The 17,061-nt window shown below is 46.1% G+C and overlaps 1 protein-coding gene across 1 annotated transcript in view; it reads right to left on the bottom strand.

The window, feature by feature from the left end:
- Positions 1–17,061, bottom strand: part of JMJD6 (jumonji domain containing 6, arginine demethylase and lysine hydroxylase) — an 82,532-nt gene that overhangs the window by 45,754 nt on the left and 19,717 nt on the right. Inside the window, exon 3 of the mRNA XM_085616899.1 lies at positions 12,383–12,669. Within this exon, the coding sequence (XP_085473025.1) occupies positions 12,383–12,669 (287 nt within the window). The remainder of the gene's footprint in view (positions 1–12,382; positions 12,670–17,061) is intronic.

The raw sequence follows: 17,061 nt of genomic DNA, 5'->3' as shown, positions 1-17,061 counted from the left end.
GTTAAGCTAGATGAATCGCTTTGAGCTCCAGTAGGTTGATGTGGAGAAGGCGTTGCTCGGGCCGCCAGCGGCCGCTTACTTGAAGGTCTTGCAAGACCGCACCCCAGCCTTCTAGAGAGGCGTCTGTGGTAAGTACCAGAGGAGTTGGAGTGACTGAAGGAGAGACCCTGAGAGATATTGTCTGACCATCCACCAGCTGGCGGCCTCTTTCATAAGAGAAGTGACGAGTACCTGGTCGTCGAAAAGCCTTCTGATTAGCGCCACTGCAAGTCCAATTGTTCTTGGAGCGGGCGGATTCGCAGCCTGCAATGCGGAATTAAGGTAATGCATGATAAAATCGAACCGAGAAGAGACTTGTAAAGGCGAACAGACAGCGACCGTCTTGTTTGCAAGCGACAGGCGGAAGTGATCAATTTTTGCTATCTTTCGTCTGATGGAAAAGCTTTGCAACAAGTTGTGTCCAGAATTGCCCCCAGAAACTTGGCCGACCTGGAAGGACAGAGGACCGACTTCTCCCTGGTGAGTTGAAGTCCCAGATGACTGAATAGTTGAATGCAGCTTTTGACTGCTTCTGATCGTCCAGATCAGGAAAAGCCTCTAGCTCTTGTTTTCAGAGAAACGCTGTGACTGGGCCAAGACCTTCGTGAATATTCGCAGCGCGGATCTGAGTACGAAAGGCAGGACCTTGAACTGGAAGTGGCTCTTGGCTACTGTAAAGCGTAAAAACCTCCTGTGGGCAGAAGGGATGGGAACATGGAAGCATGCGTCCTCGAGATCCAGAGTTGCCATGTAATCCCCTGGATTGAAGAGCCGCAAAATGTCCTGCAGGGATACCATCCGAAGCGAGAGTTTTATGAGATAGGTGTTGAGCTCCCTCAGGTCTAAAATTGGGCGCCATTGGTCTACGGTCTTGCGAACAAGGAAGAACCGGGAATAGAATCCTTTGCCTCGTTGGGACAGAGGTACTGGCTCTATCGCTCCTTTGAGAAGTAGTTGGTGAGCTTCTAGACGTAGAAGGTGCAAATGTTTGGACTTGGTGGCGCGAGGGGCTCTGGAGGGTGGCTGGTGTTGAAACTCCAGTGTATGGCCAAATCGGATGATATTGAGGACCCACCGATCTGATGTTATGAGTTGCCAGTTGTGGAGGCATTGTGATATCCTGCCCCCCCTGGTGTTACAGGGGGCGAAGGAACAGTAGACAGAGCCGGGAAGCCGCTATTGGCGCTTAGAGGAATCTCTTCCCTGGCGCCCCGGTCGTCCTCTAGAGGATTGGCGAGAGAACGACGACGATTGGCCTGGACGTTGAGAATACTGAGGCCTGTAAGACTGAGATGGCTGTGAATAGGAGGAATAGCGTTGTTGCTGGTACCACCCCTGTATGAAGAAAAACTTCTTCCTCTCGCTCCACGGAAACACACTTTGCGGTATTGCAAACTCCGTAGCCAGCCTTGCCGTCTAAGGACTGCCGCTCCTGCCAGAAGGCAGAAAGCTGTAGGAGCAATGTCCATTGCGCAATCAATTTCCGAAGTGGAACATTCTCCCTCCTCCAGGATTTTCTTGGAGTCAGCCTTAGAGTCTACTGGTAGTTGGTCTAAATACAGGGATAGGTCGCACCACATCTGGCGATCATATCGTCCAAGAATCGGCAAGCCATTAGCAGCCCTGACCAGGAGGCTGGACATAGAAGAGAACCTCTTCCCAACATTATCTAGTCATCTACCCTCCTTATCCGGTGGTGTGGTGAGGGGAGTCGACAGATTCTTCGACTTTCTTTGGGCCGCTTGAGAAATCACAGAGTCCGGTTTCAGCTGGCTGACCAGACAAGCGGGGCTGTCCTCTGGAGCTTTGTACTTTTTCTCCAGTCGAGGAAGAACAGGCATGACAGTTGCTAGAGACTTCATAACTTTTATCCCCTCATCCCAGACATGGCCCACAACTGGAATAGAACGGACAGACTTTTTATAAGGTTCTTTGAAATCAAAGAAAACATTCTGATTGTACTGATGGAATGGGAAGATGGAAAGGTTTGGAAGCTCTTTCCATTAAATTGTGAAAACCTCCAATATCTGCTGGAGGAGAGTCCGCCGGATCCGGAGATAGAGAAGCGGGATCCGGAAAAATTTACTCGTCCCATTCCCTATCCAGATCTGGGACCGAGACTGCGCGCTGGTCATCATTGATGAGTCATCTTGAAATGTGACCACATTTTGTGGAGGTTCCGGAGGCTCCGGAACCGGAGCTTGGGGAAGCGGAGGAACCACTGGACCAGGAGATCGAGGCGGAGACACTTGAACTGACTGTTGGCTGGAAGATGGAGTTGGAAATCTCTTTCTGTAATCCAACAACATGAATTGGACATCAGCAATGAGTGAAGACGGCATGGCCACCATGTACTGTTGCGACTGTTCCTGACACCTAGATTGTGGCAGATATTGCTGTTGGCCCATAGAATAGTCCTCAGAGTCTGAGTCCTGATATTTCACATCTAACTGGGATGGGCTATATGCATCCCTGTAAGGACCGTCATCCTCCTCTGAAAATTCCTCCTCCAAAAGGAGCGCCGAAGGCTGTCGTGTGACTCTCCGAGGAGATGTCATTTCCGGGGTAATCCTGCGTCTTAACGAAATTGCCACTTTTTGTATCATCAACGAGGTAGTCGACGGAGACATCGCCAAAGATTGGACCGTCGACGACGAAAGGGCAATCGTCGACGGGACCGTCGTGGAGACAGTCGTCCGTACCATGCTGGAAGCCATAGACGTCGACACCAACATCGGCGGCATCCTCGTCGACGTAGAGGTAGTCATCCTAAGCGTCGACAACATAGTAACAGGTACCTCGGGCTGCAGCATCGACGAAGCTGTCGACGACGAAGGCAATGGAGACGAAGTTCTCGTCGACGGAGCCGAAGTCGACGCCGGTTGAATTTGAGGTTGTCGACGGACCTGATGCGGTCGTCGTCGAAACCGAAGGCCCCAGGCTCCAGGCTCATTTTCTTAGCCTCACTCAAGTACACAGTCTAATATAATTAGACTGTGTACTTGAGTGAGGCTAATGGTCCGGTCTCATTTATTTTCAGACCCCTGAAGAAGGGTCAGACCTCTTTTGACCCGAAATGCATTGGGTGGACATCTAAGGTTGTTATGAAAAATTGTTTTTACCCGATTGGAAATGAATGATGAATGGTCGTCAAGATGAATTGACAAAGTTTCAACTTATCATTTGGAGTTAAAAACTTTGAAAAATAAAAGAAAATTGATGAAGAAACCAGTGTGTTTCATCGTATATTAAGTGCGCCCTTGTCAGTGAGAAGATGTACTTTCTTACAACATACTTATATTGCTAAAGACACGCTGGGACTTCGTGTTTCACAAGGTGCGCCAAAATTATAGTGTTGAACAGTTTATATATCTTGGAGTGCACGGGGATCACACATTTCTACTTTTGTACTCACCTATAATAGAACCACCACGCAAGACACCATCACTACTCTTGATGTTAAAAGTGCAAGGAAATGGCACCAAAGGCCATGCTTTCAGAGGGATAACTCAGTGTATCAGTAGTGCGTAAATTCCAAGGGGGACAATTAAACTGCGTGTGTTCAGGCTAAGGATGTAGCCTTCAGACTGTCGCATTAACCTTCAGCCAACCATACGGCTTCTCCTGACAGCATTAAATGGAAACATTTTGAAAGAGACCAATAAGGTGCCCAGAATCAAACTGAGTAGAAGAAAACAAATTCTAAAAAATATATGGAAGAAATAAAAAGTGCAGAAGCTAAAGATGCATAGCCACAAATTGATCTCTGTTCTATGGATATAAAAATAAATTGGATAGCTGGCCATGTGGAGCACACAGATTGCACAGCTTAGGAAATATCTAAAGGGAAAAAAAAAAAATTCGTCTGAGTAAAAAAGTAATATCTATTAAACACTCTCCTGTGCTGTTTTTCCTTTATTAGAGATGCTTTACAAGGCAAACAAATTGTACCACGCAAACTGCAACAAAAAAAAACCTGGACATGTGTTTTATTAAAAAAATTAATCTTTCTAAAATTGTTCAATCAAAATATTAAAATGTAGAGTGGGATTCAACTTGCAGGTTGCGATGTTCTAGTTTTTATTTATATCAAATCATGAACCAACCTTCTTGGTTTCAGAATACATCAAACATTAACATCTTAACATTAACTCTACAATAGCAATGCGAGGATTCTAAAGCAATACCAAAATCACATTAACACAGCCAAGCACACAACATATCATCCAAAGTAGTTCTAACAGTGTCCTAGCCAATTTTAAAAACGCTTATTCATAACATGAGCCGGTGGAAATATATGCACACTACTGTAGTGCTACCAACCAAGAACAACAGACACACAGGTTTAAAGGAATAAGAACCATAAGATAAAAGGGCAGAATATACTAGCAAAGCAAGCCAGAGGAAGGAGTTGTATCCCCATCATATTTCAACAAGCATTGGCATAGCCAATAGGTCTTGCTTTTGGGACCTTATAAGTATTTAGTTATGCAGCACAATATCCTTGGTGCAACTACATCAACTCTTCATTGGCTAAACACTTAAAAGGTCCCAAAGGCGAGACCTATTGGGTATGCCAATGCTTGTTTATTTACTTAAGAGCCTGCTGTTGCATTGCGGTAAATAATTATTGTGCGTATGGGGAGGAGACACAACATATAGTGCTGCGAGGGCTTGGCGCAGAATGAAGGCGCTATAAAAGCCAGACAAAGTGTAGGTGGAAAAGACAGACCAGCTGAAGGAGAGTGTATGACAGCAAAAAAAAGGAGGGAGAAGAAAACGAATGCAATAGAAATCAGAGCGGCCAAGCTTAGGTTTACCATGGTGAAGTCTGAGTTATTGTTCTGAGCTTATGTTTGAGAGTCTGCAGACTGCCAGAGAGTCTGCAGACTGCCAGAGAGTCTGCCAGAGAGTCTGCCAGAGATTACACACTGACGACATTGTAGTACTGCAAACTGGGGGGGGGGGGGGGGGGGGGTAGCAGGATGGACTCGACACAAGGTACGAGAGGCTGCAGAAATGCAACTGCACTGTGAAGTGAAAGAGAAGACAGAGAAAGTGATGAGCAGGGACACAACTTGTGCCTGGTGGAATCTCTACTAGGTATGAAAGGAGCAGGATCTACAGAGATTTGCAAAAAACTGAAAAAATATATAAAAACACGAGATAGCAAGGGTTTGTGTACGTGACAGGTCCAAACAGCCAAGAGCAGCTAAGATGGTGGAAATCTTAAAAAGGTTAGAAAAGATGGGGGTAAAGACTAAAAGGGTCACAGGCCATTGAAAGTATAGGTTGAGGCTAGTCGAACAAAGTGCAAGGAATGAAAGGGAGCGGGACGACAAGCAAAGATCTCTACAACTTATCGAAATAAAAGAGTAAGGCCATCTTTGTACGGTCTCTGGCAAACTGAATGCAAATGTTTCAATAATAAAAAAAAAAGTTCAAAAAAAAAAAAGTCATGCGCTAGTCTCTGTTTAAATGAACATGAACCACAATACGCAAAGGCAGTGAAGCCCTAAATTGAGTGGCGACGTGCAGCTGCGGGAGCTTCACTGAGCGTGCCTGCAGGCTAATTGTTAGCAAGGTGCATGATGACTGGGATAGTGATTGGGGTGTGGCGATAATTTTTCTAGGCTGGACGGTGATGTGCACCTGCGGGAGCTTCATTGGGAATCATACACGGCTAAGCTCGGTCAGCCGGGAAGCGCTGGGAGGCAGATGGCGGCTGCGCGCGTGAACGCAAGCGCTAGGCCACCAAAAGCCTGCTGTAGCAGCACTTTGAAAAACCCGATACTAAATGTCTCGGAGTAGCGCATGTGCTGGCTCAGCGAGACCTAAAAAGGCACCAATTTTTAAAACTAGTCCCTAACAAGCATTGGCATAGCCAATTGGTCTCGCCTTTGCTTGTTTTTCTTCGTTTCCTGCTCTGTTACTGTTTGTCTGTGTTCAGCTTCAGCACCCTAGCTGCTTTTTTTCAATTTCACATTAAATGTAACAAAAACGCACGTCTTGCACTTAAGTAAATTAATGAAACCCACGGCCAAAGTGCATACTGGCTGTGTTGTTCAAAATAGAATGGAACAGTGCTGCGTCAAAGCAGAGTTCTAAAACTTTCTTGTGACCAAGTCAGCTTACATGCATTGGGGGGGGGGGGGGGGGGGGAAGGGAGGGGTGCTGCAGCTCCTTAGGTGCTTTTAGTAAAGTAAAATACAGCATCTTGTATTCGTGGCATTTCTGCACAGATGGAGCCGGGGAGGTGATGCTGGAGCCGCATGATGCAGATACCAGGGCGCGGGATGCTAGGCTTGCACTGCTGCCTTGCTGGTGCCTCGAATGCTCATCTCCTCTGTAGTGGCGATGAGCTGCTGTAAAATAATGTTTCCCACCATCAGCAACAACAGCCTGAAGCAAGCAATGCTTTAGAATCGTATGCCAACAGGAACCCAAGAAAAAGAGACCAGCAAACGCTTGCGGCCATCCTCCCACACCGATGTTTCACGGACCAGAACAGTTAAGGAGGGCACAGACACTGACAGAATTAAATAAAAAAAAATAATAATAAGGAGCTCTTCGAGCCTCATTTTCTAGCTCGCTTTATAATCAACGAGCTAACTCTTTCAAAATGTTTGGATGTTTTAATCGTACACGTCTAGGTGTTTGCCCGGAATATTATCCCAAGCGAGGCTTGCAGTGCACATGTGTTGTCTTTTACACGAGTCTCCTCATAGTGTCTCTCTCACGAGGTTACGTGATTAGGATGGAGCTGAGTTTTGGAGTTTATCACACAATTAATGCAAGAAATCTTCCAGGGAAAATTATGTTCTGCGTGACTTTTACTTGGTGAGGAGTCATTTTAAGTAACAGGGATTCCGAACGGTGTCTGTATGCAGGAGGTGGATTGCTCACCTTTTGTAGGTGGAACAGTTTAGAGAATGAAGAGCGATGCACCCCAACATATTTACCCTGTCCCTCATAGCCGAACATCAACTCTCGCCATGGCTGCCGGGGGACATTTTATGAATTCAATCTCATTTCTTTTACGCCTAATGGTGGCATGTTGAATAGATGGACGCGTTGTATAAGGCAAATACAATTAAATTGCCATAATGGCCCACCCCTCTGAACCTATACATTTCACTCAGGAATGCACCGGACTTTTCAGTGCCCGAGTGCCGTAAGCACAATCTTATTTTGAAACACAAGTGCTCCCCAAGCGTAAAAGAAAGGTAATTATGCAGGCCGTCAGCTGTTTTTAGTGACACTACTAGATTTAGGAACCTGCCTGAACTTGAGTGTTCTTGTACGTTCTTAGTGACCGTGGGCCCAGACTTATGATGATGGACTGTAGAAATGACAAATCACAACATGCCCGGTAGAAAAAAAGGGGCAGAGGTCAGTACATTAAGGGTGTTAGAGGTCCGATTTGTAAATGGAGGATTTGCCATAAATTAATTTTTATAAGACTGTCAGACTTTATTCCAAAATACGAGGACGAATCTTAGACATAGGATGGATGTGCTTTTTAATTCGGTTATGGTTTTTAATTGAATGTGAACGTAAAGGGAGTTAAAAAAAGGCAATCCTACGTCATACAATTTGTGTTGTGTATTAAATACAAGGTTGCTCTTTTTCCAGACTGACCTACAATTATAACTTACACCTTTGAGCATGTATCAAATAGTTGTTTTTCAAGCTTTGTGCCCATGCAATAACCTTTTCAGAGTAGATGAAAGAAGGCATTAGAAAATCTTTAGCAGAAGTTCCAAGGCTATTAACGGCATGTTTGGTATTTATGGGCAGTTTCTGCTTTTTAGTCAAATACATTTTGTGTTATGTGATTTCCAGTTTTTTTGTTTTTGACCTTTAGATCGGAGGACTGTTATTCTCAGCTTTAAAATTACGTGCCTCTAATTCCCCCAGCAAAGTTTATCACGCATGACATCACACTCGAGCACGCTGTTTTAAAGAGTGAGGGGCGGTATTACCTGCTGGTATCTAAAACAAGCATTGAAAATGCAATAGGTCTCGCCTTTCATTAAGTTAAAGCCATTTGCTTTGCTAATGGTATTGTATAGCAAAGCAAATGGCTTTAACTTAATGAAAGGCGAGACCTATTGCATTTTTAATGCTTGTTTAAACTGGTTTTCTTTCGTCTCCATCATCTTTTCTTTTTCGTACTGTTTCCTCATCTTGTTTTTCATCTGTTTAATACTGCTCACTCCCCATCGGTCCATTTCCTCCCTTTCTTTTGTTGTGTTTGCGCCTTTTTATTTCTTTGTGTCTTTTTTACTGTTCTCGCCCCATCTTTTTTGCTCTGCTCTTCTCGTTGCTAAGCTCTCAATTACTTTTCTGCCTTCTTTTTTTTGGAGCCATTATTTCATGCTCTGTATGTTTAGTGCTTTAAATAGAAATATACAAGTGGTGGTAATTTAACTGGGAGCCCTAATCATGATACACATGTGCATAAAGACACAGCTATGCTGTTTAGCATGTGAAATTTTTATTTTTTATTTTTCTGGTTTGAAAGAGCATTGGCAAAACACATTTGCAAAGCAAATAAGTCTACATTAGCAAAGCCAAGAGGGAAGCCCTAACAATTGGCTATGCTAATTCTTGTTCTGCTGGTGACTCCCTCTCCTCCCGTCTTCCCACACATGTCTCCATCTCCTTTCCCTATTCATGCCTTCATTTCTCATGCTGTTCCTATGTCTTGGCGTCTCTTTTCCAGCCTCTCTTTCTTAACCAGTCTCCAACTCTCTTTCCAGACGAATCTCTGCCTTTCCCTATCTCACTTTTCCGATCTCTTGCGACTTGGCCTAGCTCCTCTTTCCCTATACCTGCGGATTTCTCGGATCTATTTTATTGTCATTATTTTGTCTCCTTCCCTCCCTTCATCGCTGCCTCTTTCACTTTTCCTGACTTGCTTATGTCTCTAGGAATCTCTCTTCTGGTATCCCTCGCTTCTCGGGTCTCTCTTCCTGCCCCACCCCTCACACACATTAGTTTTTTTTTCTTGAAGTCCTCTTCCATCCTTTGCTTTAGTTCTTTCTCTTCATGTCAGCTTTTCTAGTTTTACTCCTATTTCTTTCTCATGTCTTCCTTTTTTCCACCCTTGTCTCTGTCCCTGCTTTTACCGCTCTCTTCAGGTCTCCTTCACCTGTGTCTCATTATGAATCCTCCCCTCTCTTATCCGGTCTCTTTTCCTCCTCATGCTCCCTGTCTCCTTGCCTTCATTTCCTCTCCTCTGGTCCCATCCCTGCCTCCTCTTACTCTACTCCCCTCTCTCCAGGTGTCCATCTCTCGCTTTACCTCCACCTCTGCCTCTCTCGCGCTCCTCTATATTCATATATATTCCTTACGCTGCTAACACCTTGCCTGCGGCTAGCCCATCACGCACAGACCGAGGAACTCGGGTGGGGGGGGGGGGGGGGGGGGGGGGGAGAAAGAGGGGAAACTGTCGCAAAACACGGTATCCCACCTCACGCTCTGCCAAAGCGGAAGTCAGGCAATAACGGGCCAAAAAGCAGGTGGCCAATGGGAAGCCCACATTTAGGAATGAACGATCCTGACAAACGCATGGCTTCAGGTTGTAGATATGAATTATAGTTTGTAAACTCTGGAATTCAATGAAAGCCATGCAAATAGTGGCGATTTACGCTCATTTAGAAAAGGCCAGCAAGTGTAGTGGCACCAGGGCACCACAGCTACAGCAGTCTTTGCACAAAACACACAGGAAGGAAGCATATCCTCCTGGTTCCACTTATTTGCACCCTTGCTAATCTGAGCGGGCATTTGGCCAACCCGAAGAAATTAATTTTCTTACTATGCCAGAGCCCACGTTAAGATAGTTCCTTTTGGGTGGGAAGCAGCCTGGCTCCTGCAACTGCCACTAAGTGAATGAAGCAAGAAGTCTCACAGCGTGTGCGCTCACACTTTGAGTGCCAGGGGTTCTCTCACACTCAAGAGTATCAAGGAGTTCTCACACTGCGAGAGTCAGGGGCTCCCTAACACTCAGAGTATAGGGAGTTCTCTCACACTGAGAGTGAGGGTCCCCCTTTCACTGTTAGTGTCAGGTCAGCGCAGGAGGTTTGTATCAGGCTCTTCTCTCGGTCAAAGTGCATCTGTGGGGTCCTGCCCACAGCCTCCTGTGGCTGTCTCTTTGGATGCAGCAGGTGCCTCTTAAACCATCAAAGTAATTGCTTGGTGAAGTTAGGCAGCCACGGTGACGTCTCTCTAGGCTCTCTCCGACAGTGGATGTCTCCTTCAAGTTGTAGGCAGCTAGTCACTGGGTGTCTCCGTCCAGTTGTAGGTTGTCCGTCTCTCGCAGTGGGCGTCTAGTCTCTGTACAGCTGCAAGTCGCCCGTCTCTAGCAGTGTGCGTCTCCGTACAGCTGTCTGTCTCCTTTCCCTGGTGATCAGTCTATAGCGTGCTAAGAGTCTCGCTGTAGCAGCATGTTTATTTTTCGGTGGAGTTGTGCAGTCTCTGCCAGTCTGCTCTCTCCATACATGCCTGCGGTCTCGGCTGGCAGTCCATGTGCCTCTCTTCATTATCTACCACCCCTCCCCCAGGCCCCTGCGGGCTGTAACCTAACCCCTGTGAGGCACTAAGCAACATTTTGGCTGCCACCCCGAGCCTTGTATCAGATCCCATGCTGGTTTCAAGTAGTGAAACCGAGTGAAATGCAATCTCCAGAGAATGTGCAAGAAGAGGCTGGTGCAGAAACTTGGCTGGAATCTCGGCGTCGGCTAAGCATCGTGTGATTCTGGGCAAATCACTTAATCTCCCCGTGCCTAAAACCCCTGTTTAATTTATCTGGTGCTCACGCTCCAATTCCTCCGGGACCATTTTTCTCTAAATAAAACTACAAAACAAACTAAAAACGGAAGCAATACATTCGTGCTGCTCATGTTTTAGCGCTCGCCAGGCAGCTGATGTAGACTTTACGGTTTCTGCCATCCCACTTGGACGGCCTGCTTTCCTTCTTAAGTAAAAGGTTTATTATCTTTATGGGGCCATGTGTTGCTCATAAAGTTAAGAAACCTTTTACTTCAGAAGGAAGGCAGGCGAGCCAGTCCAAGTGGGACGGCTCAAAAAGAGAAAAGTGTACGTCACGAAGAGCTCTTTCCCAATGGCTGGCCACCGTTTATCATAAACGGTGACGCCGGCCAATGGGAAAGAGGGGTGGGGCTTAAAGCCCGATAATCAAAGCCCCTTAAAATCATAAGATCTCGCCAGCGAGACTGCGCATGTGCGCAGCCTACGCAGGCGAAACCTAAAAAACAAGCCGAACTGACAAGAAGGGCTGGGCAAGAAAGGGGGGGGGAATGCCAGCAGCAGAGGAGCCTGATTAAAGCTGACGAAAAAAGGGAGGGGGAGAAGGGAGTGCGAACAGCAGCTGTGCACATGCACACCATCATGCACTCAAGCTTCAGGCCTGCAAAATCATGTGCAGCACATGCGCACTGGCTCAGCGAGACCTAAAAAGCACTTCAAAGTTTAGACATAGCTGAGAGTACAAACACCCAACTTGGCTGTATACTTACAGACGTTAGCCAGAACATTTTACAAGTCAAAATATACATAGCAGACCATGATTAACTGCAGCACACAATACTGGTCAAGTCATCGCTATGCACTTTCAAAACCTTACTCTTACAAATACTACAAAGCCACTGTTACTGGTGAATAAACGTTCAAACCATGCCAAAAACAGTAGAAGACCTGATCATCATGCTACTCATAAGTTAAACAAAATGCTGGATAGAGGTGGTTAAGGGGCTGGGAACCAGTTTACAGCCATGTTACAGGGAAAAACTAGAGTTTAGGATCACTGTCACAAACCTGACAAACACAATATACATATTTTGTGAGTACTCTGACTGAACAATGTTCAAAATATAACAGCAGCACCTAAAAGAGTACAATACAAAACAAGAACTGGGAAAGCAAATAGGTCCAGATTTAATGCACTAATACATGCAGTATTAGCACAGCAACGTGAGAGACCCTGGAGGGATTCAGCAGGAGCAGAAAGGCAGCTATAGTTCACTCAAGGCAGAAGGATAAGTTAAACAGCCATAAGCATTAGGTGAGACATGAATTATCCCACTGATTTAGGCGCGGTGTGATTTACAAAGTCTCAAACCAATGGCTAAGTAAGGCTGGCTGAAGAAAGCCAATGGTTCAAAACAGCAGACCCAAATCCCACTCTCAAAACATTGTTAGCAAGTTGTCTGCTTAACAGCTACACTGTCAAAACATATACCTAAAAATACCATTACCATGTGTACAATTTGTCTCAGGGGAAAGCAAAAGATCAACGCGAAAGACCACATTACTCTACCTGGTATAAAAACCGTTTCTCCAGGCATCTGCAAAATCTCCAATGGTTTGAACTCTGGAGGCCAAGTAGGGAGTTGGGTGCGAGGGTAGATAATGCTGAACCAGGTGATAGCTTCATCTTGCTGGTTTCCCCCTTCTTCTCTGGTCACTTTTATCAGCTCCCGAGGTGTATTAGTGGGGAAAAGACACCAGCGTTTGTGCCCCTGGACCAAAGCATTCCAAGCACTGGTTCCAAGGGGATCAATATGAATTCCTGTGCCAGAACGAGGAGGTCCCATCACAAACCATCTGCCAAAAAGTACAAACATGATTACTTTTTTGAGAAAGCTATTAACTGACAGAAAAAAAATGTAAGAACACTAAGTGAAATGCAATTTACAATGAGTTCACACAAGATAAAAGTTTAAGAATGAGACTACTCCATTGTCCAAGAACACATGCCACTTTCTGCCCATCGAAATGATACTACTTTTATTTGCCTTGGGATGAAGAAGATATGGGGCTTGCTGGTCCAGGAAGCAAACAGGATGCTGTTCACAGCGATTCTCTGACTGTGTTAAATGAATTTCCCCATTGAGAAAAATAAGTGAGGAGGTGGGGCAAACAGCACACAAGAAAGAGACCAACATGGATGAGGGGGGACAGGGGTTAAGCACACAAAAGAGTGAGCAGCACAGAAAGGATCAACATGGAGGTCATAGGAAGGTACTTTGTGGAGAATACACACAGGAAAGAGTGCTAAACAAAGAAAAGTAGTGGATGAATACAAGCCAACCAAAATGATTGTGAAGAGGATATGCTTTCAGGAGAGGGTCAAACAGAAGAGCAGCAGGGTAAGCCATCAAATAAAAAGCACAGGCAAAGTCAATTGGTCTCGCCTATGAGAACTATTGGCTCCGTCAATGTCTTTTAGCTATGTTGTAGAACATCGCAGCAACTAAACCACCATTAGGAAAGAAGGGGGAAAAAATCGTGGCCAGCACTGACTGTTTTCCCAACAGGTCTGGAGTATGTGAGTGGCCACACCACAGTGCGAGAAAAGGGGCAAGCAAAAAAGAAAAGGGGGGAGCAACAATAAAGGACGAGAGGCGGGTCATGCAACAATTACAGAGCTTTAAATGGCAATAGTGTTATAGGAAACACTATTTAAAAATAGATTGATGGAAGAGGGGTGGACATGGCAAACTATAGGGATTTGCGTCACAGTTTGATCATGGGGTGATGGAAGGTTGAGCGAGGTTTGGGGCAGCTGGAGCAGTGGCGTTTTTTGTGCATTGAATTGGAGTGCATCCGAGCCAGAAAGGTCTACTCATTTTTTGCATCTCAGATGCACGGAGGCCCAAGTAAACTGTGTTTAATTTACAAAAGAAAAACAATTATCTGCATTGCTTACAATGGCAGCAGAGGTCCCTGAAATGCTATGTACAATACTAGTTGGTGGAGTATGAGGTGAATTCCGGTTGAACAGATGGAGTAAATATGTATATTACAGATAGTACATTGTGTCTTATGTCGATCTAATCACTGTACATTACAGCTGTTATGTATACAGTGCTTAGAAGGGCAGAAGTGCAACATGAACACTATTGTATGCTGATCAAAAGGCGGCTGGCATGGGTTTCTATTAGTCATGCGGGGCTGTCAGCCAGCATGATGCAATTTGGCTAGTCGTGGATGGGTTGACCTATAAAATTATTGTAGCATGTGCATAGGATGTAGAGTCTTTTGGATGTGATCAGCCTTGTAAATGTTCCTGTGCTGCCAATGTAAGTAATGAAAATATTTCCTTTGTAGTTAGTCGTGTAGTGAATGTATTTACTTGTGAAATGTGCACCATGCAGGGGAGTGTAGCCTACTTCTTGTAGCTACTCCACAGTGAGCCCAACTCAGTCATTCATGCAGATAGGGAACGTAAAATTAGTAAGCTGAGTAGCATTATTTAGAAAACATATTTACAGTGGGAGATGTTAACAAGGGCTTGTGTTTATGGATTGTATTAATGGAGGACAAGTAAATATGACTGATAGAAAGAGGATAGGTCCAGTGTGAGCAAATCTTTGTGAAGACATGAAGGGAGCAGGGGGAGGTGGAGTCTTATCAGTGCAGCTTGACCAGTGGTTAATGTTTACAGTGTGTGAGCGCCAATGTAGCCCAGTCTTGGTGGTGTACCTTCAATGAGAAGGGAAACAAACTTTTCAGTCATCACCATTTGCTCACAGTTCTTCAAGCCTTAATGAAACTACTACCAGTAAAGAGTAGCTTTAGTGAGCCCTTACATACCAGTGAGGTGTGATCTCCTTATTGGGCATGACTGAGATAGAGAAAGTATAGGACACAGGAGCTGCGCCTCGTCACTGGATGACGAAGTCACCTGCAGCCATAACCGGGGGAGAAGGGGTTGGGCAATGTGACGGGAAGGGGACACTGCCAAACACCTCAGGACCTAAGTGTGCAGCTGAGGCAATGCACAGGAGTGTCTCTCGCTCATTGGGGGAACCCCTGATGCATCTTCAGTGTCCGACAGATCAGTGTCTCCCCCCCCCCAAACAAATTAAACATCCATTGGCAAAGTCAACAGACCTCGGCTTAAGGACACATTGACTTTGCACATGTTGACAGTGCATGAGCTGCACATCATAACACCTATTTTCTTTTTAATATTACAAAGTTTTATTTTAACAGGAAAACAGGTGGGTTGGGAAAGTGGCTGAAGCAACGAAAGCAACAGGGCGCAGAGGCGCACACTGGGTATTGAAAGTAACTGGGACGCGGGTGGGCCTAGGGTAAAAGTGGCTAAACAGAACGTGGAGCGCTAAGGTGCAGAGAAGCACACATGCTGGAGAGAGCTACATGGGTGTAGATGGGGAAAACAGTAGGCAACAGTAAAATGGAGCTTTGCCGTGCAGAGAAGCACAGCGACGAGGAATGGTAACACACACTGGAAGATCGTGCGGGAAAACACATGCACTTTCTTTAAATGCTTCACGAAAATGAAAAGGCAGTTTCAAAAAAACAAGTACTGTGAAAAGGAAAGAAGGAGTCGATCAGAGTGGCAGTAAAAATGGCTATGCTCCAAGGGAGGGACAAACACAAGCAAGATAGGCTAACAAAAATAAAACCATGCCTATCCTCTGCACACGCTCATATTTAAAATTAATATTAATTTGCATTGTATAAGAAAGAGTAATACGTTGTGTTCTTTTCTTTGTCTTTAATTTCACAATGCCCAGCCAACAAGTGTTTCTTCGATAGGCGAAGACCCTACGACTTCTTCAGGGCTGTCAGGCTCTTCACCGTCTTCTATACTCTTTTCCTCTCCGCCGGTTCTTCTTCCGACCAGACTGGTCAAATAAAACAAGTCCTTCCTTATTTGAACTCTCTTATACAACGGAAATGTTAATTTTATTTTCAATAGGAGCTTGTGCAGAGAATAGGCATTTCTTTTGTGGTTGACCTTGGGGTCAGTACTGTGAGGGTTTAGGGTGTGTCCCCTCTCCTCTAGCGCCGCAGAGTGTCACTTTACTTTCTAGCGAACAGACGTAACTGAGATCCTCACATATCCTAAGATCAAATACACCCCAACAGGCCGGCTTCACAATGTCATCGCCGAGGCCCGGCGTTTGGATCGGCCAACCGCTCTGCTCCAAGCGGATATTGATAAAGCCTTTGACTCCCTTAGTTGGACCTACCTGTTCAAGCTGCTTGGGGCGGTGAACTTGGGGCCCCGATTCTTGGCGTATACTCGATTGCTGTACACGGATATTTCGGCATCGGTTCGGGTGACGGGCGCTTGTTCCCCCTCTTTTCCGGTCAAATGGGGGACGCGGCAGGGATGCCCGCTGTCCCCTCTGCTGTTTGCGCTGGCAATCGAGCCATTGGCGGCGTGGTCCCGCTCCGATCCGGTTATTCGGGGTATGGACTGGCCCTCAGGCCACTCTGATCGTATCGCGTTATATGCCGATGATGTCATCTTCTTCATGGCGGACCCGTGGGCCTCCGGGCCCCGGGTGCTTCAGATTCTGCGGGTTTTCGGCGAAACTTCGGGCCTCGTTGCTAACCCTGCTAAGTCCACTTTATTTCCCCTTAATGGAGACCAGAGAGGTCAGGCTTGGGCCTCCCAGTTAGTGCTGGCCCCGGACCATATCAAATACCTAGGAGTGAGGGTCACTCGCACGCCGGATCTTGCTTGGACTTTGAATATCGCGCCCCTGCTGACCCAAGTCTGCAGTGAAACCAGGGTGTGGTCACACCTTCCACTCTCCCTCTATGGCCGATCGGCCATCTTCAAGATGGTGACCTTACCGCGTCTCTTGTACCATCTCCAGCATTACCCCTTCCAGGTGCCCCAGGCGTGGTTCCGTCAGCTGAATGCACTTTTGAATGGATTCTTATGGCATGGCGGGCCGGTGAGGGTCGCCTTGGCGACGTGTGTGCAGTCTACCTACTGCGGGGGCATAGCGGTGGCGGACGTTCAGGCATATTACAGGGCCGCGCATCTCCTAGTGATAAATGACTGGTGGTACGCCTCCCCCGTGGATCCAGCCTACGCATTGGACCGGGCTGCATTGGCGGAGAGGCCTCTGCTGCATTTTCTCTATAGCCGATCCTCGCTGGGACGGTTGCCCCTGCGTGTGCCACGGTGGTCCGGATCTGGCGGCAATCGGTCAACTCTATCGGATG

Source organism: Triturus cristatus, chromosome 7 (genome assembly GCF_964204655.1).
Source record: "Triturus cristatus chromosome 7, aTriCri1.1, whole genome shotgun sequence".
NCBI lineage: Eukaryota > Metazoa > Chordata > Amphibia > Caudata > Salamandridae > Triturus > Triturus cristatus.
This window is presented reverse-complemented; position numbering and strand designations above follow the sequence as displayed.